The sequence below is a fragment of the Schistocerca nitens genome, chromosome 1 (genome assembly GCF_023898315.1).
Source record: "Schistocerca nitens isolate TAMUIC-IGC-003100 chromosome 1, iqSchNite1.1, whole genome shotgun sequence".
Classification (NCBI taxonomy): Eukaryota; Metazoa; Arthropoda; class Insecta; order Orthoptera; family Acrididae; genus Schistocerca; species Schistocerca nitens.
The window spans coordinates 784,963,062-784,989,846 of NC_064614.1; the positions used below are offsets into that span (position 1 = coordinate 784,963,062).

General features: G+C 40.2%; 1 protein-coding gene across 1 annotated transcript in view; it reads left to right on the plus strand.

Annotated features, from left to right (window-relative positions):
- LOC126261851 (uncharacterized) overlaps nt 1–26,785 on the plus strand; it is a 64,313-nt gene that overhangs the window by 18,746 nt on the left and 18,782 nt on the right. The window contains exon 2 of the mRNA XM_049958574.1: nt 14,086–15,892. Within this exon, the coding sequence (XP_049814531.1) occupies nt 14,086–15,892 (1,807 nt within the window). The remainder of the gene's footprint in view (nt 1–14,085; nt 15,893–26,785) is intronic.

Below are 26,785 nucleotides of genomic sequence, written 5' to 3' on the forward strand. Positions count from 1 at the left end.
ACCCAAACACGACTCACGCCCCGTCCTCGCAGCTTTACTTCTGCCAGTACCTCGCCTCCTACCTTCCAAACTTTACAGAAGCTCTCCTGCGAACCTTGCAGAACTAGCACTCCTGAAAGAAAGGATATTGCGGAGACATGGCTTAGCCACAGCCTAGGGGATGTTTCCATAACGAGATTTTCACTCCGCTTCTGTAAAGTTTGAAAGGTAGGAGGCGAGGTACTGGCAGAAGTAAAGCTGTGAGGACGGGGCGTGAGTCGTGCTTGGGTAGCTCAGTTGGTAGAGCACTTGCCCGCGAAAGGCAAAGGTCCCGAGTTCGAGTCTCGGTCCGGCACACAGTTTTAATCTGCCAGGAAGTTTCAGTCATCCAGAATGTTCCCCTGCATCTACTGAAAAGACTGCTGCCCCTCTTCAGGAACCACACGTTTGTCTGGCCTCTCAACAGATACCTCTCTGTTGTGGTTGCACATATGTACGGCCATCTCTATCGCTGAGGCGCGCAAGCCTCCCCACCAATGGCAATGTCCATGGTTCATACTTTTGTGAAAAAAACTTATGTTATTGCTCATAGTTTCCTTATTGCAGATATGAAATATCTTGCTAATTTGAAAACTGACACCTAATGACAAGCACACAGATGCTGTCCAACTCACTATCAGCAGTGGTGTGCTGTCTACAGAGGAGGAGATCCTGAAATGTCTCAAGAGGGAAAAGTCCTACTTTAGATGATGTTTGGAGGGCGTAATGCTGGAGGATGGATGGCAGACTAACAAAAGAAATTCGTTGTTAAAGTCTAAGAGATAAGAAGAAACCAAGATAATGATCTAATGGAAGGTGGGTGGATGACATTGAAAAGTGTGCAGGAATGGCACTGAAATGTACCATTGAAGACCAAAATGCATGGAAAAGTCTAGAAGCAGCTTATGTCCAGTATTGGATGCCAAATTGCTGACAAGGATTGTGGTGATGACAACATGTGGGGAACAAACCAGAATTGAAATGCATGAAGTGCCAGACAGTGGCAGTTATTAAAATTGTGGCTGTTTAACCCAGATGTAGAGAACTGTCTACTCGCAGTTGTTAAGATCTGTTGAGGCTTAACAGTATAAGTGACAGCTTTTGGAGTGGAATGCAGGTGGTAAACTGTTATGCATTATAGTATTATTTCTTGGAAAAGTGATGTAACTACTAGTTAAGCAGATGAAGATAAACATTCAGTCAATAAACAAGTCTCAAAATATGTATGTTGTGAGGACTAGACTTCTTATTGAGGAAAGATGGGCTCTAACATCACTATACTGTAGTTAATTTGGCTGTATCTAACTTTCACAGCCAACTTCTGGCAAATGTTGGAGTAAGCAGTCAGTATTGTCATTATCAGTTGAGTCCAATGTTGTGATTCAACTTCATTGATATTGTATACCAAATGAGCTATTGGGAATAACTTAAGGAAAGAATTACAGGTCCACAAACACATTACATGCACATTTACAGCTTTCTGTGCATGGTATGCTGAACAGATATCTTATTGAAAGGACACAGAGCTCTTAAGGGCTGGGCATTGAGTGGTACAGACTGCAGGAAATGGAAAGGCAGGGAGTAAGTGGTTCAGCAGTAGCTTAAATGAAAAATATTAAGTTTCATCAATTGGGGTGCTATGGTCTCAATAATAAATGTATTACATTTACCTGGTGCAAAAAGCTGTTGTGTGTGTTCTTATCATAATCCTAGACAGTGCTTGGGCTTCAGTTTCTATGCATAACATTCATAAATGAAGGGAAAAAAAGAGTTCATAAACAGTTCAAGTGTGTGTCTACTGGAGTTCAAGATTTCAGCTCAGTTGCAAGAAGAAATATCCACATATCCACCTGGATGTGTACTACTCCTTTCTATGTCTGGCATCTGGTAGAACACATCAAGATTACACTAAAATGATTTCTAGTTTCTGTTTTTAAAGCTTTAAATGAATACTGTTTATGTCATTTCCTTGATTCCCAACTTATCTTGCTCTGAATCGGTGGAAGTCGGAAGACTTGGGATTGCTAGTGTTTTGTGTCCAGCAACTGCCAACTGTACGGATCAGATAGTGAACATATTGGATGTGCATTGTAGCAGGTACTTCATTTGAATGTTGATGTCATACTGTGCTGAAGCTTTGTATATTTCAAAATTAGTGATGAAGCAGCTCTGGACCCATTGCAGGCACTACCTGTAACTTCTCACCAGACTGGAGGGAGGGGTAGGGAGGTGGTTGTAATCCATTCCTAACACCCTCTTCTGTTAGAAAACAAAATGGTTTTACAAATAGTAGATGGGAACCCATAGAGTATATGACAAAGTAGATCATTTCAGTTCAACTCGACTCAGTTCAATTCAATTTATTGTTACAAGTTTTATCTGGACACAGGAAGCAGGTTGTACATATTCAATAATCATGTTTTAAGTTATGTACGTAGCAGTAAATTGTGTCAACAGCAGCTATTGGTAATTAATATTAATGTAGAAATAAAAACAGAGCATTTGAAAAATAAGAATCAACCTGCAGGAGTTACTAGTCGCCTAGCGGGTGCCTCCCCAGGTGTGTGAGTAATTACAGAGGAATTTCTGTACTCACTGTCACATATAAGATATTATCAGTTTTTATTCTTGAAAGAGCACAACAAGTGCTAGAACCCTAAATCTCAGATTTCCTGGCTGGTTTCAGGCCAAACAGATTGTTCCCAGAGCAAATTTTAAACCTAAAATTAATCACAAGAATAAGGAAGATGCGAGGCAAGCCTACGGTATATGTCTTTGTCGACTTCAAAAAGGCCTATGACTCAATCCACAGACCCACAATATTTAGGATTCTTGAAGAAAAAGGATTGCATTGGAAAATACAGAAAATCATTCAGTAGACATTAACAGATACAACATCCAAAGTGAAATGTATGGGAAAACTTTCAAAACCATTAGAGATAAAAACTGGGGTTAGGCAAGGTGACAGATTATCGCCTTTGTTGTTCAATGCAGTTCTAGATAGAGTCATGGAAGAATGGGAAAAGACATTTGAAGAAGAAAATTGCTGGAAACCAATTTCATTATTTAAAAAAAAAAAAAAAAAAAAGAAGAAGAAGAAGAAGAAGAAGAAAGAGAAAAACAACTTAGCCTTTGCGGATGATTTCTCAATAATCACAGGTTCTTGTGAGATGGCTGTAAAACAGATAGAAACTCTAAAAGAATGCACAGAGAAAGTTGGCCTGCAGATATAATTTGAAAAGACAGTGTTTACAATAACAAATTTAAAAATTTTCAAACATGGAGAAATTAACAGAGTATCACACTTTAAATATGTAGGAGACATTACCTATGAAAAATATGCACAACACGAAAGAGCACAAAAAGCTCATAAAGGTTTAGGATTAGTGCAAAACCTCTGTAATAAAAAATGTTTATCTTTAAATGCCAAAATTAGACATTACGAAACAGTAATTAAACATTCGATGTTATATGCCAGTGAAACCTTGGCACTAAACAGGAAAACTGATATAGAAAATCTAAAGAAAGAAGAAAGAAAAAATAATTAGGAAAATTTCGGGACCAAGATGGACCAAAAATGGACATAGACTACAGAAAAAGTCCTGAATTGAAGAATATTCTAACATAGAGACAGGCATGAGGAAAAGACGCTTCAAATTCTATGGCCACATAATGAGGCTTCCCAAACATAGACTAACAAAAAGAATAGGAAAATATGTAGATACCCTCATCAATGGAGGAGAATAGATCCAAAATGTTAAAAAAAGATTTGGAATTAGCCAAAATCACCAAAGAAGAAATAGACGTAATGAACCATTTTAGAATAAAAGTAGAAAAATGGGAGATTAAACCAGAGACAAAAGCCCGAAGAACTAGAACAAAATGGAGTAAAGAAAGAAGAACTAAATTCTCGCAAACAATGAAAAACATGGTGGGCAAATAAAAGGAACAAGGAGAACGGAAAATGAAACATCTTTACTTAGCGTCTTCCACTCTGGGAGCTTTGCGACTACTACTACTACTACTACTACTACTACTACTAATAATAATAATAATAATAATAATAATAATTATTATTATTATTATTATAAATTTTTAAAAAACCATCACATAAATCAAAGTAACCCAGGTTCCAAGTGAATAACTTCAATCTTACATTAACAACAAGAACACCACCACCAGCAGCAGAAGCAATGTTACTAGAGATATTACTGGTAACATAAAATAAAAGAAATCGACTCAGGTTCCAAGTGAATAACTTCCATCTTACATTACTAAATATGTTATTGGTAGCCTCAAAAGAACTTTAGGATTGCTGGCTGACTACAACTATACCTAATACTCAACCTATTGTTGCTGCACTATTCTATATCACCAACACTGTGTATGCCTCAGCAATCCTCGAGTCTGCGCATACCTGTGTGGGTAACCATAGCATTGTTTCTTTTGTTTTTCTTTTTTTTTCTTATATGTATTTGAAGGTAATCTTAATTACATTTACATGTGCCTACCATTACCTATAACTGAAGAAACGCTTCTTCTGACCTGTTGGCATTATTTTGATATTCAAAGCATCCACTTGATCTGATAGACTGGAAATGAAGCGGTTGCCTTTTAGATATCTGATTACCTGAAAATGGGGCACCTAAGAACAACATGATCAGCAGAACCTGCCTCTGCAGATTCACAGATTGATATTTAACTACATCCCACTTGATGAAAATGTTCGGGATATGGACCGTGACCTGTTAACAGGTGCACCATACCTTGAATAGGGCAATATAGTGCAGTTTGGGTCTATTCCTGATGCTTGGGAGTATGCTGTAAACATGCCTTACAGTGCTCCTAGTGCCCCAATCAGACTGCTATTCATCTAGATTTCAGGTTTGTAAAGGTCTTTTATCAGTAACATGCTTTCCTGTGATCTCGTACACAAAATCATATTCCTCATGTCCTGTAACATACAACGATATGCACCAGACATATCCCGAGGATCCCCAATAAACCCTTCAAAGGTGTAATGTGAAAGGCACTGGTGAGCCTCAACCACTGAATTCATAGCAGTATTGTTTTGTAGCTTCCTAGTCTAAAGCAATGCACCCAGTCACTGGCAGTGTCGCATTCGGGAGGACGACGGTTCAATCCCGTCTCCAACCATCCTGATTTAGGTTTTCCGTGATTTCCCTAAATCGTTTCAGGCAAATGCCGGGATGGTTCCTTTCAACGGGCACGGCCGATTTCCTTCCCAATCCTTCCCTAACCCGAGCTTGCGCTCCGTCTCTAATGACCTCGTTGTCGACGGGACGTTAAACACTAACAACCACCACCACCACTGGCAGTGAAGCCCACAATGGCACTGAAGACAGCTTCTTGGTATGACCACAACACATGCAGTGGTAATTTATAGTCAGCCAGTGCCAGCATGGGCAATCTTATGCCTACTTTTGGCCGCTTTTTGAGTAACACATTTTGTGCGTTCTAGGAAGTTTCCTTTCTGGTCTAGTAGACTGCCTAAATATCTACATACAGTTTCACCGGTATTCTGTCAAGCCTCAGTGAAGAATTTCTGGCAAGAGAAAGTTTTACATTTAGAAATATGTATGTGGTTTTATGAACAGTTGTAGTGAGTTTGTTGTTCTTGCACCAGCAAGTACATCATTTGAATTTTCCTCAGGTCTCGCCCTGGACTCTGCAGACACATCTTCTAGGATGTCATCTGCATATGCAACACCACCTTCAGTAGCATCTGCTCCATATAATAGATGTAATAGGGATTCAATACTAAGATCCCTTTTTTTTAATAGAGGTGGAGCCCCTGCATGCCCACACTGGCATGATGGCCAACTCAAAAGGTCTACTGCCATCTCTGCATAAGGGTTAGTTTTCACTAAAGTGAGGTGTCGCAGCATGTGGATACTGCGACGTTTGCATATGTCTGGTTAAGGTTAACCATTAATACTTGCTCATCTGGAGGTAGATTGGGTCGAAGTCAAACGAAGAGTAGCGGTTTGAAGGGCAGAGGGAAAAAAGTGCCAAACAATCAGCTTCAGCAATCTGCAACAGTTAGGGTTTATAATTGTTTTTGTGTCTGATAGCTCATATATCGGAACACAGTGTAGGATGATGATGATGAATTGTTTGTGCATCAGTGGGCGAGCTCGTCGGTTTCCCTGCTGTGGCTTGTTGGTCAGCTCAGATAGCAGCTGGTAATTTCCAGTCAGCGTTGCTGATTGCAGGGGCTTGCCGACGTTTGTCACTTGTTGGTATATGTTAACTGGCCATAGGTGGCTATGACCTAGCTAGTAGTGTCTTTGGCCGCTTGTGCTTCCACCTATGGTTGTGATCGTAGTTTCCCAGAGTAAGGATGAAAGGATTGTTCGACTGTCTCCAGTTCCTGTATAGTCGTGTGGCGTGTTTTTTGAATGCTTCCTTGAGGGTTTCAGGGTGGTATTCTTGGTGAAGATCCACGGTGCATGTGTAGCGTGTAGCTTTGCTAATGATTCATAGCACTTTGTTCTGTTTAATCTGTAGGCGGCGCAGTCATGTAGGAGCTGCATATCACCAGACGGGAGCTGCGTGTGTCATCAGTGTCATGTATATGGACCTCGACACCCTCCTATTCAGTGTGCTTTTCCCTGTTGAGCATTGGGTAGAGTTGTTTGAGCCTCACGTGCGCTCTGTTGGCAATGTATTCGATGTGGTCCCCCCATGTAAGTTTCCGGTCCAGCCAGACACCGAGATATCTGACTTTCTCTCAGAAACATATAGGGCGTGTAGGTAGCATTATCTGTCTACTGTGTTGATGTTTGCACAGTAGTTTCGGTCTGCGTGTAAACAGATCTGCTTCGCACTTGTCGATGTTTACTTTAATACACTATCGCTCCAACCAAGGCTCGGCAGTTCTGAGCTCCCAGAATAGTGGACCACTTTATGGAGCCTTGAGAAAAGCCTTTGGTAACCTTTCTGATTACATTGTTCTGCCCCACAAGCCATTGAATACTGCACCCACTGCAATAATCTACAAAGCTCTTATACAGACATTTGGGGACCCTGAGATATCAAAAGTGTGCGAACATTGCAGTCCACCAAAGATTTTTGAATGCATCTGCCATGTCAATCATGAGCATGACTGCGTACTTCACTATTGTATTTTCTACAATCTAACGAGGTCTGTTAACCCTATCATCTATAGACATCCCGTTTCTGAATCCATACTGACACTAGTTTAGACCCGAGAGCTTCCTGTGCACCTATATCTGATCACAGAACAGCCATTCCTGAACTTCGACCAAGGCATTCAGTAAGTGACTAGGTCTATAGCTTTTTGGTGATGCAGGTTGTTTATCCTTGCCCTTTTTAATTACTACTGCTCTAGCTGTTTTCCACATCACTGGGATCCTACCTATTCGCAATGCCTTATTTAGTAATGCTGTCAAATATGGTATTATCTATGGACCTACCATCCATATGATCTCAGGGTAGACACCACCCAGACCAGGTCCCTTTTCAGTTTTGAGCTTGGAAATTTCGACAGCAACTTCTTCTTGAGCGAAAGGTATCACCGATGTCTGATTGTTGTATTCATTATCTAGTTCACTTCTATGTTGTGTGTGTATTTCAGTATCTGTGTCTGTATTATCATCAGGAAGTAGGATGGATAGCAGATATCCCGCTGACTCCATCCACCCATCATTGAGCCTTCCTCTTTACGAATTGTGGGCATGACAGAAGGGCCCTTAACCTTTTTCAGTCAGTAATTTATACAGTCTTCCCCATATGTCAAACTGCAGTCACCTTTGTAGAAACTTCTCCCATGTATTATTTTAGTTTTGTGGAGCAATTTTTTGTAGCACACCTTAGTTGCCCTGTATTCATGGAGCTAGCAGTGACCTCTGATTGCCCTAAAATTTCTTCTTGATCTTACCATTCGCCGCAGCGTGGAACATTCTGGGCTCCGAGGGATTGTAGCCTGACTGTTTACCTTTTTATTAGGAATGTAAATATCTTGTGATCTTTGCAAGAGTTAGCACCCAAGTATACATGTACTGGAAGCAGTTCCATTGGAAATGCTGCAGTGTAGGTAACTAAGCCATTACAATCTGTTTTCCTGATGTCTAACCCAATCCTGCTTTCCTCTGCTTGTCTCCTTGTGTTATTGTTATAACCGCTTTAATCAAAATTGCATCATGGTCATTAGATGTTAGGTTCTGGAATACCTGACAACTCTTAATCTTAGTTGCTGTCATGCCATTTGCTAAAGTGCCATCTACTTTTCCCTCAGATGTGCTCGGCTGGCCTTCTAGATTTAAAACAATGAGGTGCAGCTCCTGTAGTGCCTCCTCTACTATCTCACCACATTTGTCAGTTTGCATCCTGTGCCACAGAGAGGATTTTACATTTGCATCTGTTGACATAAGGAGACATGCACCTTGTCCATATAGAGCGATCACCCAGAGCTTATCTACATAAGGTATGATTGGATGAGAATACTGCATGTATATGCTTACTACAACAAACTTTGTCAGCACATCCATCACTTCTGCTGTGACCATGTGCTTCTCACACAGTAGTGCCATCTTTGTCACAGTGAATTTCCCAATTGTAGGGCCAATGGCAGACATTGCCTCATCGTGACCAGTAACTGTTACCATATCCACAGGAAAATGTGGGAGCTTAACAATTGTACGGCATGGTTCTTGCAAATACACTATGTCAATATTCAGCACATCAAATAGTTTTTCTATTTCAGTCACTGCCACTTTACTTTGACTAGCATTTATCTTTAGTAATTTATCCTTTTATGTGTTTTGAGTCTGAACAAAGCACTTTGGAGAGGGGAGGGGTGGGTTGAAGAAAACTTGTTCATACATTTGCAAAGTCCACTTATAAATGGCCAAAGTCGAATGGTTCATCTATTCTCATGAATGCCTGCTGGAGGAGGTCACATAATGGTTTAAACTCTGTTGGTGAATTAATTACTCTCAAAAGAGTCCTGTCTAATGCCCCGGGTGCAGGATACATAATAGATTTTATATTTAGGATGCCCAACTCTGAAAAATGTCTAAGAGCAACTTGTAATACACTGGGATCCTCCGAATGACTTAACTGGACATTAACTTTTAAATTATTATAAATTTTGTCAGATTGCAATTGAAAATCATTTTTAGTAAGGCTCAAATTGCAAGAAATATTTTTTATATTTGACAGAAGGACCTGATTTTCACTGCATTTCACTGTTGTGTGATTCTCGTACTCATCAGTATTATCACAGTCACCACACTCCACATTGAAACAGGGTAGGCTCTCACATAATATCGAAGCTCCATGGGTGTCTACTCCCACTGCAGATGCGGTGTTGATGTTGTTATGATCATCCCCATCTTTATCATACTCTTTGCCAGGATTTCCATGTAGATGAAGTGTCAAGTTGGATGGATGCCAAATCGAGAAGCCTCCTGTTGCAGGTGTTACTGCACCAGGAACATCTCTTCCGTCAGCAGCCTCCGCAGCTTTGGTTGATGCAGATGTTCCCCACAAGGTCTGTCCTTCAAGTCCACGAACTTCACCTGGTGTGATTTCGCACTTGATGAGGAAGTGCCTTCTTATCTTGAGGACAGATCATTATGAGTGATACGGTCCGTGTTAAAGCTTCCCGAATGTTCAGCTACACTTGCACTAAATTTCTGTAGCTCAAGTTCATTTCTCGTGCAACACATCTTTTCCTGGGTTATTACCCATTTAAGAGCCTGTCATCTAAGTTACTTTGCAACTGCTGTCTCTAATCTTTTCTGCGGTATTAAGTCATCTATGAAATTCTCAATAAACTCTCTAATAATTGGTGCTCGAATGTCATCAAAATGTGACACTCGTCTTCCTGGCAGTATAATTCCAAGTTGCTGATGCCAGGCTATGGCATGATGCTAATTTCTGGCTACTGTTGACAGGTTCTTGCACTTCCTTTTCCTGTGCATCATACCTTCTGCTTCTTGCTTTACATAGATTTGATACGGAGTTGACCACTGTATTGCTTGTATTTTAGATGTATACATAGTCTGTTCTAGCTATTTCACATTCTAAAAGCATTGCATAGGTTGCACATTCTTTCACAGGTGAGTCACAAAATGTTCCTGTTGCGACAAGGAATGTGACAGGTTTCTTGTTGATTTTTGAGCTTACACTTTTCTGGTGGCCCTCTGCTCCACAGTGGGAGCACATTCTCTCCTTACACTTACAGATATTCTTGATGTGACCTAAGTCACAGCATTTATAAAATTTGGGCATGTCAACGTACTTATTTATTCCTAAAGCATGGAAAATGACATACATGTTTTCTTTTTGGTGCAGAAGCTTACGAACATGGGAAGTAACTTTCATTATGTGACTGACATAGGTTTCATACCTTGTCTTCAAACTCCTTTTTTTGCTTGTGCTCAGACAAGTTAAGCTCATAAATATCTTCGAAAAGGTCAGTGTTGTCCACTTCCTTGAGCACATTGCACACAATTAATAGATACCTCTTCTTTTTCAGTGGCTCACATTTAATGCTACATATCTGATTTGCTTCCTCTTTAAGCTTTTTGCAGTAATCATCATTTTCTGTTTCCACTAGGACAGTGCTAATGTCTGGCCGTATCAGTTAGATCCTAGTCTTATTCATCCTTGGATTTATTACATCAGTCAGTTTCTTCTTCACATCTGTGTTCTCAGTGGATCTAGCTGTTGTACTTAGCATTGGTTTTTGTGAAACAGCTATAATGGGATATGAAGGAATTTACATACTCGCTTTTTCTGTCAAGTTGGAGCTCTCATGCTCTAGAAGCTCAACAAGGGGTTTCAGTATTCCCAAATCTGATTCGGAGATTTCTTGATGTAATCTTTCATTCTCCTCTCACAGTTCTTGTTTCTGTCCAAGCAACCTGGACAAAAACATGACCCGTTTGGACACTTTCTGCATCAGTTCATTTATTACAGCAACGGGAACTTCCTTCGCTTCTTGAAGGAAATTGACGATGCTGTCGTAGCAACCATATTCAATGGTTGGTAAATATCCTGTATTACATCATCTGTCAGCATAACTGTCAAGGTGCCAGCACTCACTTTCTGTCTTATGACATTGTCTTCTCAGTTTTTACCACAAAGGAACACACTGTTTTGGCTGCATGCCTCTAGAATTTTGTTGATAAGATGCTGTTGGCTGAAGTCCCCAGTGGTGCTTGCAGCTGTGGCTGACAAGGAAGTCAGCTAGTGGCCACAGATCCTGATGCAAGACGGTGTCCCAGCTACTGTTGATGACACACAGTGTAGTTATCACAACACACCTGCTGAAGTGGTGAAACATGAATGATGCTAGACCACTCAATCTCAAAGGGTGCAGGTCGAACACAGGAAGAATGTAGATACAAGAAGCATAATAACAGTTGTAAATTGTTATAGCTGTGTTGGGAAAGTACCAGAGCTCCAAGTGCTAATAGAAAGCACCAATGCTCAAATTGTTATAGGCACTTAAAGCTGGACAGTAGCTCAGCCGAAATTTTTGCGAATAACCCAACTGTGTTCCGAAAGGATAGGCTAAACATGGTTCGTAGTGGCGTGTTTGTTACTGTTGGAAGTAGTTTATCTTGTCGCAAAATTGAAGTAGATAGTTCCTGTGAGTTAGTATGGGCGGAGGTCATTTTTGGCAACTGAAATAAAATAATAATTGGATCCTTTTACCGATCTCCCAATTCAGATCATACAGTTGCCAAAATGTTCAAAGAAAACTTCAGTTTGATTTTGAACACGTACCTGACTCATACGATTATAGTTGGTGGTTACTTTAATTTACCCTCAGTATGTTGGCGAAAACCCATGTTTAATTCAAAAGGTACGCATAAAACATCATCTGAAATGGTGCTAAATGCATTCTCTGAATATTATTTTGAGCAGTTAGTTCATAGCCCACGCTAATAGTAAACGGTTGTGAAAACACGCTTGACCTCTTAGCAACAAATAATCCTGAGGTAATAACAAGCATCAGAACGGATACAGGGATTAGTAAACATGGGTTGTCATAGCGAGATTAAATAAATGAAAAATATATAGCTACTAAAAAAAGCAAATAAAAATTCACTAGATGCCTTCCTGAGAGACAATCTCTACTCCTTCCAAATTAATATTATAAGTGAAGACCAGATGTGGTTTGAATTCAAAGAAATAATATCAGCTGCAATTGAGAGATTTATACCAAATAAATTAACAAACAACAGAGCTGATCCTCCATGGTACACAAAACGGGTCAGAACACTGTTGCAGAAACAGTGAAACAAACATGCCAAATTTAAACAGCTGCAAACCCCCAAGATTGGCAATCTTTCACAGAAGCTTGAAATTTAGTGCGGAACTTCAATGCAAGATGCTTATAATAGTGGCCCTTTGCTGTTCCTTATGTATATAAATGATTGGGAGACAATCTGAGAGGCTGTCTTAGGTTGTTTGCAGATGACGCTGTTGTTTATCAACTAATAAAGTCATCAGAAGATCAAAACAAATTGCAAAACAATTTAGAAAAGATATCTGAGTGGTGCGAAATTGGCAGTTGACCCCTAAATAATGAAAAGTGTGAGGTCGTCCACATGAGTTCTAAAAGGAATTCGTTAAACTTCAGTTACACAATCAAGTCAAATCTAAAGACAGTAAATTCAACTAAATACCTAGGACTTACAGTTACGAACAACTTACATTGGAAGGAACACATAGAGAATGTTGCGGGGAACGCTAACCAAAGACTGCATTTTATTGGCAGGACACTTAGAAAATGTAACAGGTCTACTAGGGAGACTGCCTACACTATGCCTGTCCATCCCCTTCTAAAATACTGCTGCGTGTGGGATCCTAACCACATAGAACTGACGGAGTACATCGAAAAAGTTCAAAGAAGGGCAGTACGTTTTGTATTATCACAAAATATGGGAGGGAGTGTCACTGAAATGATGGGCAGGGTTTGGGCTGGACATGATTAAAAGAAAGGTGTTTTTCGTTGTGATGGAATCTTCTCACGAAATTCCAATCATCAACTTTCTCCTCCAAATGCAAAAATATTTTGTTGTCACCGACCTACTTAGGGAGAAACAATCACCACAATAAAATAATGGAAATCAGAGCTCGTACGGAAAGGTATAGGTGCTCGTTCTTTCCGCACGCTGTACGAGATTGTAATAATAGAGAATTGTGAAGGTGGTTCAATGAACCCTCTGCAAGGGACTTAAATGTGATTTGCAGAGTATCCATGTTGATGTAGACGTAGATGTTAGCCGCTTGTTCATGTATGCTGCGAGCAAACACACTTCAAAACTTTGATGATGTTTGTCACATAGTTTACAAAGTCTTGAATCTAACCGGTAACACATTGCACTACTAAACACTTTAAGCTTATGTGGCTCCAAATATCGACTGTTTGTAGCTACTTATTCCCAAAGAAAATACACCTAAATCAGAGCTGGTTCATGTGGGTACCATTGTGGTGTCCATCTCGACTAAAGAAGGAAGTCCTCAGTGGCAGTAGTATAGAATACGTTCAAAATGAACTTGAGGAGAAAAACAGTGATGGCATACACTTTGACAATAAAGCTAACAGAAAGAAAAAGAATAGCTGGTGAAATTAATTGAAATGTTACAGAAGACAAAGTCAATTCACTCGAAAAAATAAGTGACCACAATGAACAAGAAACTACCAAGAGCCTCAGGAAACACAAGGAAAAAAGAAAAAATGACTTAGCATCACTGGATACTCACAAGACTCTTGATTCAGAATTTTGAAAAAAAAATGTAAGAAATAACTTAACCAAAGTAGACAATGGAAACTGAAAGAATGTAATAGTCCAAAATATTTTAGGGATATTTATTACTTTACAGCTGCTTCTCAATACCAGTTATATAATCTTTCTTTTTTAAGTTGCAATTTTTTAAGCTGCAATTTCTAAAATGATTATAATGTTACAAAATCTGTTCTCGATTAGTTTAACTTTCTTATCACTTTGTGAACATTTTGAATAAGTAATCCTAGAACTATTTTTTATTATTTTGTTACAGAGTCTTGAAAGCCTTTCACTTCCAAGGTAGGGAGAGCTGTTCCACAACTGACCATCTTACAAAGAGCAATAAAGAAGTAGAGTATCTGAGACAAGAGATTCACCCTGAGCAAGAATCCAGAAAAAATAACAGGACTGACAGTTCAGAGACTTTTGACTCTCAAGATTTCTACCAGAATGAGAAAATCAACAACTCTTGTGTGTCCCATATAGGTAAAGCATCATTTCATGAAGCCCGAGGCAAGAAGAGAAAACATGAAGAAATTGATAAGAGCAAGTTTATCAACAGTGTAAATGTTTTACAGCAGGATCTTGAACCTGAAATTCACTATCAAAAAAAATGTAAACGAAAGAAAGAAAGAGTAAAAAAGGAAGTCCTCAATGGCAGTAGTATAGAACCTCTTCAAGATGAACTTGAGAAGAAAAACAGTGATGGCATACATTTTGACAATAAAGCTAACAGAAAGAAGAAGAGAAACAAAGCTGTTGAAATTAATGGAGATGTTACAGAGGACAAAGTTGTATCTGAGGTGCTGTGCCACAATTCGCCTGAAAACATAAGTGACCACAATGAACAAGAAACTGCCAAAGGCCTCAAGAAACATAAGAAAAAAAGAAAAAATGACTTAGCATCACTGGATGCTCACAAGAGTCTTGATTCAGAGCATCTACATCCCACAGACTTGAAAAAACGTAATAAAAAACTCAACCAAAGTGATGCAGAAACAGATGTGGCACAAGACCAAAGTTTATCATTAAGTTGTGAATTCACAACTGACACGACATTTTTAACTAGTTGTTCTAAAGGAGCTCAAAAGCGCAAAAATGGATCTTCATTAACATGTCAAAATATTGATGGTGTAGTGAATAGTGGCATAGAAGACTGTGACAGTAAAGACTATGGAGGTTCAGATTTTGTAGACAGAACTGTAAGTAGTACTCCAAATTTTACTGGTGGGTGTAAGATTAGAGAAGTTGCAGACTTTCTGTCACAGGACAGTACCAGTATTTATGATTCTGTCCTGGGAAACCATCTAGACAATGTCACCAACACAACCATCGGCACAAAGCCTAAGCGTAAGAGGGTCCGTGTAAGGAAACACAGAAAGAGAAATGGAATCCAGAATGACAGTGTTGTTGCATTACCATCTGTGGTCGTACAACATGCAGTTCCACAGTATAGTATTCCACCAAGGAAACACATAAGATTTGATGATGCAATGGGTGAAAATTTAAAAGAAAGTACAAGGAATAAAGAGGTACCTTTGAATAATGATATGGATATGAGAAATAATACAACTGAAGAAACCTGTGACTCTAAAGCATCACCAAATGTCAATGATGAGAGTACACATGATCTGACTCCAGAAACTGAAGTTATGGACTGTCCCATGAAAAATAGCTTTGAGTATTGTACTCCTGAAAATTGTATAGTTAAAAGTGATATTACATCTTTGCCAAACCAAATTCCTTTACATCAGCAGTGGGCATTAAACACTGCTGATCTGAATATGAACACAAAGGAATCTTTACAGAAGCTCTTAATTCTTGGAAAACAGAATTCAATTCCTGTTGTATTTGAACGAAAAAGTCAGTGCAACAGTTCTGGATCTGCATCAGAATCCTTAATGCCGGTCTCAAAACAGAACAGCGACAAAAATTGTGAAGGAACAAGTGATTTTCAGAGTACACAAGTAGTGGATCAGGCTGATATGACATGCCTGAAAATGAATCCTAATGCTATTGATCCACTTCGTTATCCTCAACTGGAAGGAAAACCAAAAAAGAATGATATAATTGCTTTTAAGGTCAGTACACTGTAAAAATAGATTTTGTATTTCCTTAATACCCATCTGATCTTTGTGTTGCTTTTGTGTAGGGTGTTTCCAGTTACATCTAAGAGGAATTAATAGAACACAGTGCATTTTGCACATGATTTTTTAGAAGTGTTTTTATGTTCTTACTGTCTTTTTAGAAAATCTATGTTGATAAATGACTGTGTATTGTTTAGCACAGATATAGATTTCCAGGAATATGTAAAATGTCCAACCCAACCAGGACTTCATCCTGTTTATTTATTTAGCGTATGGCAAGTACAAATCACGTATGAAAAATCTAAAAGTACATAACACACAAAACAGTTACAATATCACAAACAAACATCTAGGTTAGAAATATAATCGATTGCACTGTTAGTCGCATCCATGAAGTCCCTTGTTGGCCCAGGGTAGGCCCTCAGAGGGCATTCTACCACGATATGGTGAATTGTCTGCCTGTCAGCGCTGCAGTCGCACTGTGGTGATGGCACTATGCTCCATTTGTACAAGGAGTCCGCACAACGGCCGTGGCTCGTCCTGATCCTGTTAAGGGTAGACCAGATTTTGCGGGGCAAATCAAAGCCCCGAGGTCTGTTAGATGTTCCCAATAAGGTGTTAACCTGAGGCGGTGTCTTTTCCTCCCATTCTTCTCTCCAGCGGTCCTCTTGTAACTACCACTTATATGATTATGAAGACAATACGCTGTTGTATATAAGTGCCAACACTGTGAACATTGTTGCTGCTGTAACAATTTTAAATGATATAACAAATATGAATACTAACAAAGAGATAGAGGCGCTGGCCATTACTTACCTCAGCTCAGTACAGCCGATAGATACAAAAAACAGAACCGAAAATTTACGTTCTTAGCTTTCGGAACAAATGTTCCTTCATCAGGGAGGAGAGAGGGGAAAGAAAGGGAAGAAGGGAAAGTGGATTCAGTTACTCACAACCCAGGTTATGAAGCAACAGGGAAAGGAAAACAGGGAGGGTAGCAAGGATGAAGGCATGGTTGTCAGAGGGAAGCCTACTGTAAGTACTGTGCCAGCTTCAAACCAAAGAGGATGCATACAGCAGTAAAGAGGTATATAGTATAAAGATAAACACAACTATGTAGGATGAAAAGATGCGTGAATGGCTAAAGAGGAAAGGGAAAGAGGAGAAGACTGAAGAGTAAATGGGAGTGAGGTTGTTTAACGTAGGTTCAGTCCAGGGGGATGGCGAGATGAAAGGATGTGTTGGAGTACAAGTTCCCATCTCCGCAGTTCAGAGGGACTGGTGTTGGGTGGGAGAAGCCAAATGGCACATACGGTGTAGCAGGTTCCTAGGTCCCTAGAATTATGCTGGAGGGCATGCTCCGCTACTGGGTATTGAACATCTCCTAGGCGGACAGTTCGTCTGTGACCGTTCATGTGCTCAGCCAGTTTAGTTGTTGTCATACCGATTTAAAAGGCTGTGCAGTGCAGGCATGTCAGCTGATAAATGATATGTGTAGTTTCACACGTGGCACTGCCTTGAATTGTGTATGTTTTACCAGCAGCGGGCCTGAAACCTTTCTTGTCACCATAGATGCTACATCCCTTTACACAAACATCCCACATACCCATGGTCTCTCTGCCCTTGAGCACTACCTCTCCCAACGCCCACCCGAAGATCTTCCAAAAACCTCGTTCCTTATCACACTTACCAACTTCATCCTCACCCATAATTACTTCACTTTTGAAGGCCAGACCTACAAACAAATCAGGGGAACGGCCATGGGAACCAGGATGGCTCTGTCCTATGCCAACCTCTTCATGGGCCGCATGGAGGAGGCATTCCTGAAGACCCAACAGCTGCTTCCCCTGGCCTGGTATAGGTTTATAGATGACATATTTGTGCTCTGGACTCATGGTGAAGAAACACTCCTTAATTTCCTCCATAACCTCAACTCCTTTTCGAATCTGAATTTCACCTGGTCCTTCTCCAAAACCCAAGCCACCTTACCGAGCGAGGTGGCGCAGTGGTTAGCACACTGGACTCGCATTCGGGAGGACGACGGTTCAATCCCGCGTCCGGCCATCCTGATTTAGGTTTTCCGTGATTTCCCTAAATCGCTTTAGGCAAATGCCGGGATGGTTCCTCTGAAAGGGCACGGCCGACTTCCTTCCCCGTCCTTCCATAATCCGATGAGACTGATGACCTCGCTGTTTGGTCTCTTCCAAAAAACAACCAACCAACCAAGCCACCTTCCTGGATGTTGACCTTCATCTTGTTGAAGCTCACATCCACACCTCTGTCCATATCAAACCCACAAACAAACAACAGTACCTTCACTTTGATAGCTGCCATCCATTCCACATCAAACGCTCCCTTCCCTAAAGCCTAGGTATTCGTGGCAAACATATCTGCTCCAGTGACGAATCCCTCAACAATTACACCAATAACCTGACCAGTGCTTTCCTCTCCCGCAACTATCCTGCAGACCTTGTCCACAAACAAATCTCCCGAGCAATACATTCCTCCCCGTCCAACAACAATGTTCCTACCCCCAGACCACACAGAAGCATCCCCCTTGTCACCCAATATTATCCTGGCCTCGAATACATCAACAAATTACTCCACCAGGGATATGACTTTCTGAAGTCAACCCCTGAAATGAGATCATCCCTTGACAAAATTCTCCCCACACCACCCAGAGTTGACTTTCGTCGCCCCCCCCCCCCCCCCCCCAACCTCCATAACATCCTTGTTAAACCCTACAATATTCCCAGACTACCTTCTCTACCCAGCGGTTCCTACCCCTGTAACCGACCCCGCCGCAAAACCTGCCCCATGCATCCCCCCACAACCACCTACTCCAGCCCCGCTACTGGTAAAACATACATAATTCAAGGCAGGGCCACGTGTGAAACCACACATGTCATTTATCAGCTGACCTGCCTGCACTTCACAGCCTTTTACATCGGTATGACAACAACTAAACTGGCTGCGCGCATGAACGGTCACAGACGAACTGTCTGCCTAGGAGATGTCCAATACCCAGTAGCGGAGCATGCCCTCCAGCATAATTGTAGGGACCTAGGAACCTGCTACACCGTATGTGCCATTTGGCTTCTCCCACCCAACACCAGTCCCTCTGGCCAGCCGCGGTGGCCGTGCGGTTCTGGTGCTGCAGTCCGGAACCGCGGGACTGCTACGGTCGCAGGTTCGAATCCTGCCTCGGGCATGGGTGTGTGTGATGTCCTTAGGTTAGTTAGGTTTAAGTAGTTCTAAGTTCTAGGGGACTTATAACCTAAGATGTTGAGTCCCATAGTGCTCAGAGCCATTTGAGCCACCAATCCCTCTGAACTGCGGAGATGGGAACTTGCACTCCAACACATCCTTTCATCCCGCCATCCCCCTGGACTGAACCTACGTTAAACAACCTCACTCCCATTTACTCTTCAGTCTTCTCCTCTTTCCCTTTCCTCTTTAGCCATTCATGCATCTTTTCATCCTACATAGTTGTGTTTATCTTTATACTATATACCTCTTTACTTCTGTATGCATCCTCTTTGGTTTGAAGCTGGCACAGTACTTACAGTAGAATATCTTTGGCTTCCCTCTGACAACCATGCCTCCATCCTTGCTACCCTCCCTGTTTTCCTTTCCCTGTTGCTTCATAACCTGGGTTGTGAGTAACTGAATCTACTTTCCCTTCTTCCCTTTCTTTCCCCTCTCTACCCCCTGATGAAGGAACATTTGTTCCGAAAGCTAGGAACGTAAATTTTAGGTTCTGTTTTTTGTATCTATCGGCTGTACTGAGCTGAGGTAAGTAATGGCCAGCCCCTCTATCTCTTTGTTAGTATTTGTTTCACATCTTTATATGAGGTTTTCTATTAATCATTAACAAATATGAATGGCAGTCATTGTTTTGTATCATGATGGGCATAAAACTGAGTTCTTAAACTAAGCCCTAAGAAGTCGCAGGTCATTCTCACACCTCACTGAAAGTCGATCAACAGACATTTTCGCGAATCAGTACCTCCAATACTTCTCAGTGGCATCCAATTATCACAGTAAAAGATGTTTGCATAATCTTGGATGAGTGTCTAAATTGGAAAGAACAAATGGTTGCAGCTTGCAGGAAATCTCTCTCCTGCCTATATGCAATCCAAAACTTTAGAAAAATATTTCTGGTTCAAATTAAACAAAAATTAGTCCAAGTATTTAGTCGTACGAAACTTTTAATAATTTGATGTAGTTCAACGTAGCAAAAATGGTGATAACTCCAAATGACTTGAGCTATCAATGAATGCTTGCGTAAGATATGTATGCAACATTCTGTTGTTTGATCACATCAGTCCTTCCTGTATTCAGGTTTATGCAACCAGGTAGACAACATGGTCTCCATGTGCAGTATTTACTTCATTGATTTCTTAGTCACAGGTGTGCTCAACACCTCTCCTCACATACGAAATACTTATCATTACACGCAGTACTAGATTGGATACATCCAGCATCTTGCATAACATTAAATCTTTCACTATCTCCATCTTCTTCTTCATTTCCTCATACAATTGTGGAACAAATTACCCTGTAACTTGCTTCTTGTCCAAAACACTTTCTGCACTCAAGTATAGATTAAAGCTTTATCATTTATCATTGGCATAGCTTCCCTTTCTATGCTTTTCTCATCGCTTTCAATTTCCGTTTTCTTCTTTCCATCTCAACAGCTAATCTTACCCTACCATTTCTCTGTTTTCGTCCATCCAGTCAACTTCTTCTCCACATGTATTCCTTCTATTCTGTTATTATATGTTTCTGTTTGGATGTGCCTACTCATGTTTGACAATAACATAATGAGGGAATTGGAAATGAAGTCCCATGCTTCTTGACAGAGCTTAGGGGAATGATGCGGGAGACCCGCACCGCCATACTAGACAAGGTCCTAATGGAGGTGGTTTGCCATTGCCTTCCTCCGACCATAATGGGGATGAATGATGATGATGAAGATGACGCAACAACACCCAGTCATCTCAGGGCAGGTGAAAATCCCTGACCCCGCTGGGAATCGAACCCAAGACCCCATGCTCGGGAAGTGAGAATGCTATCGCAAGACCACGAACTGTGGACAATGAGAGAATTGCTTATTGTTAATAAGGCTGACATTTATTATATTCCTTGTATTCATTACTACATGTATCGTTATTAGCTGCTACTACTACTACTACTACTACTACTACATTGCCTGTATGCACTGATGATCCAAAACATTATGACCAGCTGTTAGTAGCTTGTTTGTCCATATTTGGAACGAAATACATCACTGATTCTGCATATCAGGAACCCAACAGTTTGTTGGTAGGTTTCTGGAGGTATGTGACACTAGATGTCTATGCTTACGTCATGTAATTTGCTAAAATAGTGGGCTGCTGATTTGCATATGTTGTGATGGTACCTGGTAATGAACCAGATGGATTCCATAGGATTTACATCAGACCAATTTGGCTGCTGAGCGATCAACGTGGGTTCACTATAATGCTCCTCAGACCACTGTAGCATTGTTCTGACTCCAAGATGTGGACAGCTATACTGCTGAAAGAAGACATTACTGTCAGAGAAGACATTAAGCATGAAGGGAAGCAAGTGGTTCGCAGCTGTCAGCGAATTTTTGATTACTACCACAGGTCCAAGCAAGCACAGGAGAATGTCTGAATGTCTCCCATAGTATAATATTTTTCTCACCAACCTGTATCTGTGGCGTACTGCACATTTCAAACTGCCGTTCACCTCAGTGACAGCATTTGCGGAGATGACCATAGACCTAGTGTAGCGAAAAGAGCTGACACGTTTCCATCGATCAATGGTCAAATCCTGATGTCCCCGTGCCCACTGCAATCATAACTGATGATGTTGTTAAGTCAACATGTGACCATGTAGGGGTGGTCTGCTGTAGAGCTCCATGTTCAACAATGTACGGCATATGGTGTGCTCCGAAACACTTGTGCATGCACCATCATTGTGTTCTTGCAACAGAGATGCCTCAGATCACCATCTATCATAATATATTCTACTTTACAGAGGAGACAATGTGCAAACCCCACTTTCTGTGAAGAGTAGTGGATGTCCAACCATTTAGCACCTATTGGTAGTTTCATTGTCTTTGTAGCTCTTTCCACAGATCCTCACAACAGTAGCATGGGAACATTCGACGAGCTTCAGTGTTTTCGAGATACTCATTCACTGGCTCAGTGTAATAATAATCTGCCCTTTGGATTTCCCCATTTGTAGCCCATATCTTTGCCAGGGTGATCCCCCGTCCATTTCTGCTCTGCTTACATAGTTTCATTATCGCGTCACATGCCCGTAATGCCACACCAGATGGCATCCAACATTGTGGTGGGCAGTGGTCATAATGTTTTGGCTGATCAGTGTATATTTCTTTTGTGTCGTATGAATTGTTATGTCTACCCAACTAGGAAGTCTGGCTAGGTGTAAGAGAGGGCCTGATAGCCCTAATGTTTCCATATGAAGTAAACATATAAATAAAAATATGGCATGTAGGGAAAAAGGATAAGCTGCTGGTACCAAGACACACAGGAAGCAATGAATTGGTATATGATGCAGCAGCCACGGAGAACTGCAGGCTACCTCCAGTGAAACAATGCAGCATGTCTCTACATGCAGTGATCTTATTATGTTGGATTTAATCGTGCATCATTGGGAGGAGAAGTGACTGTAAGTGAGCAACAACAAGGTTTCCTTGTCCATTAATAGCACCCATCAGTATGTGGGACATTTAGTATATGGACAGCAGTATACCACATTTTGGACAAGTGAACCCAAATGCTTAAAATAGGTCAGCTCACAGTCTGGATAATGATTTGCTCTCCATTTTTGGGTTATGAAATTAAAATTTTCAATAACCTATTAAAGTATAAAGTATTGTATTGACTCTTCTGAAAATATTCCTTTGTTAGACTTTGTAGATTTAATAATTCCCAAGTTTTGGCTTGTGCTGGATCTTTCATAAGATTTGTAACACAGAACCTGTAGCCATGCCAAGACATCGTTTAATTGGAACAATAGCTTGCAACATAAATGAAACACAAGATTAAATAATATTACTATTTACAAAACATTACACTAAATTAAATTACATAGACATTTACATTAATTCTTTTGCTGTGTGTAACTATGAGTACGCCTAGTGAGATAGAATTGTTCAGAAGGACTATTTTGCATTTTATTTAGAGTGGCACAAACAATCAAGTTTTTAAACAACTAATTTTTATCTTTGTTCTCATATTCAAAAACACTTTTGTGTATTGCCTGTATTTAATTATTTTGTTATTTAATGGTTGTCGTGCTTTTTAAATAGTTTATGTACTTATGTAGCCTAATATAGTTTTGGAGAGTTTGTATGAAATTTATTTTTCAGTTGCTAGTTGTGGGCCCAGGTTTATCTTCAGCAACGATTTATTATACACATTTTTACAACTGATTGTGTGGTCTCCAAAAACTTTTACACTAATGCTAAGTCCATACAGTCTACTTACTTTAAGAAAAGAGACACTATTAAGGTGTGCCCACATGATGCCTTTCTTCTTTTTCACTTTGTGCATGTGTGTACATTTCCGTCAGTACATTTGTGCATGTGTAATTTCTTCAAAAAGGAGTCTGTACATAAAAGTGCATTACTTCCTGGGTTTAGTGGGTATCACTTATCAGATGACAGGCACCTGGGTCTCGTGTATGTTTTGTTGTATAGTGTGTTAGGTTATGTTTTAAGGCACTCTGTGTGCAGTAATGTCTGTTGGCTCCAAAGAAAGCTCGTAGAAATTTATATATGATTAATAGACAAAGAGGATTCATATGGAATGCTGCTTCTAAAGATTTTTTGAATAAAAATTTGAGATGTGATGCCCTGAGTGTCAAATATTAGATAAAAAGTCTCTGATCATATTGCTGTAAAGAATAATGTAAGTCGTGGAGTAGGAAGACAGAGGTGAAGAAATAGCATAAAAATTTATGAAAAGTGCATATGAAAACCGTGTATGAATATTGATGCTGTGGTGACTAAATAGCACAACAATTGAGGAGCATGACATATTAACACAAGAAAAGATGGGATATGTGTATCTCCTCAACATACTATTAGAAATTGAAATGAAGTACATTGATGAAGAAAAAAAATTATAAAATTGGAAAACTCAATCTCCGTTCTAGTGTATTCTAGGGTCTAAGACAATATTAATCAATATGTAATGTCTTTTCATTGAAGTTGTGTAAACAACTTTTCATAAAAGAAAATATTTTATGATGTGTTGAAAGTAAATTAACATTCACATTATGACTAAGAACTTCTTTAAGTATTTCTCTGTTTCAGGAATAATCACTGAAATACTTCGTTTTGAAAATGTAAGGTAAATATCTTGTACTGGTATGTAGGCCCTAAGTTGCCTGTTTCCAGCTAAAAAATGTTATTGTCATCCCTATTTCTGCAATGTCCCATGCAGAAAATCTTAAATCTCACTGTGACCACCTTCTGAAATTTACAAAGCATAGCAGTTACTTTTCATTTCTCAAATCCATGTTGCTCGTATACTGTTTTACCTACAGTTCCTTTTTTCTTTTTATGTCACTTTTCATCACACTAAACGCAGCACAAATTGCCGTACAAAGAAATGGATGCGTAGCAAACTGCTTGGGCATTGGGGCAATGCGTGCACACGAGAACACACAAGTTTACATGCATTCTCCCTACTAATTTCTTGTGCATGTGCTTTTATTCCTGTGCTTCAGTGATTGCACACAAGGAAAAAGACATGTGGTTATACCTTTACATCATAGAGATGCTTCTTTGACATGATGTTTCCCATACTAAATCTTGAGATAGATTGAGTACAACAATTTGGATCCACATATACAATTTACATTTCATCACACAAGTGATTCGGTTGCATGTAAGGAAAAAAATAAAATAAAATGGTGATAATAACAGGGGATAGTTTTAACTTCTGTGATATTGATGCTGTGAGGGGCACTATATAAGTAATGCAGTGTCCCCCCCCCCCCCCAAATCCAGTTTTGGTTGAAAAAATGTGGAATTTACAGTGGGACATTGTGGAATATTCCCACTGCAGCCCCTATAGTTTTATGAAGTTCCAATCAGTGGCAGTGCTGTAAGGAGCCTTTAAAAAATGGCGTCTGTAATGGAGCTGCATTCCAAGCAGAGAGCTTGCCATTGGGTTTATTTTGGCAGAAAATCAGAGGATCATAGATATTCATAGGCACTTGCAGAATGTCTGTGGAGACCTGGCAGTGAACAAAAGCACAATGAGTCATTGGGTGGGGCATCTGTCATCATCCCACCAAGGTTGCACAAACCTGTCCAAAACCCTGCCACGTGCCAGTTGGCCACACGCATCCATGGTTCTTGCAATATTGGAAGGTGTGGACACTCTCATTCAAGCTGATCAATGGATCACAATCAAATGTCTCGCTGCACAACTGGACGTCTGTTGGTAATGCTGACACACTTATCTCCCAGTTGCATTTCTCAAAGATGTGTGCCCACTGCCTAACAGAAGACCATAAAGAGCACCAAAGGATCATCTGTGCAGAATTGCTTGCATGTTACAAAACTGATCAAGATGATCTTTTGTCGAACATCGTCACAGGCAAAGAAACATGGGTTCATCAATTAGAACCAAAACATAATGGAATCCACTCCTCTGAAGAAGAAGTTCAAAGCCGCACCCTCAGCCGGTAAAATTATGGTGATGGTATTGTGGTGCTCTGAAAGGGTTATTCTGTTTGATGTCCTCACTTGTGGTGCAACAATCAACTCTGAAGTGTATTGTGCTACCTTTAGGATATTAAAGAAACAGCTTCATTGTGTTTGTCACCACAAAAATGCAAACAAACTTCTCCTTATCCATGATAATGCTAGGGTTCACACAAGTCTGCACACCCCAGAAGAGCCCACATAACTTCATAGGACTGTTATTCCTCATTCACTCCACAGCTTGGATGTTGCACCTTCCTAAACTCCATCTGTTTGTCCCAATGAAGGAGGTGCTCCACTAAGCGGTACATAGATGATGGGGTGGTTACTGATGAAAACAATACTTTTTCCCCAACATCAACCAGTTGAGTGATACCATAGAGGCATACAGGCTTCCCAATAATGTGACATAAGGCCATCACTTTGCACGAAGATTATGTCGAAAACAGGGTTTTGTAGGCAAAAGAGTAGGAAATAACATGGCGTACTGGAATCCTGAATAAAGACGATCTGCTTTCAGAAAAAGATGTGTTGCATTAATTAGTGGATGCCCCTCGTATAACAGCAGGTACAGCTGTGGTCATATTTTTCCCTTGTATAAATACTGCAGTCATTTTTCCCCAACTAAACTGTTTTGGACACCAAAAGTCAAATTTTTGAGTGGTCTTTTGGAACTTAGAGTGATGAAAGTTAAGTCTCTTGCTGTATAATATAAAGTTTCCTGGTTGTGAATGACCCTAAATATTTAATTTTTAAGTTTGCAGTAATGTGCATCGTAATAAAATGTGTACATTAACAGGGAATATTTAATACTTCTTTTGAAGTTCTAACAAAGTAAAACTACAACAAAACTAGTGGGCACTTGTTTTGTTATTTAAGTATTATACTGTCCAAATTCAGGGATGAATAAAAATACAACGGTATTACTGTTCTGAATACAATATAGGAAAACTGTTGGCATTCAAAACAGCTTCAGTTTGTCTCAGAATGGATAAATACTGGCGCTGTTTGATTTTAAGGGGCATCTTGTATCATTCTTCCAGCAAAACAGTGGCAAGTTCAGGTAATGATTATGGAATAGACAACAAAGGTTCAATAACTTTGAGGTCTGGTGGCTGTGGTGGGCAGGG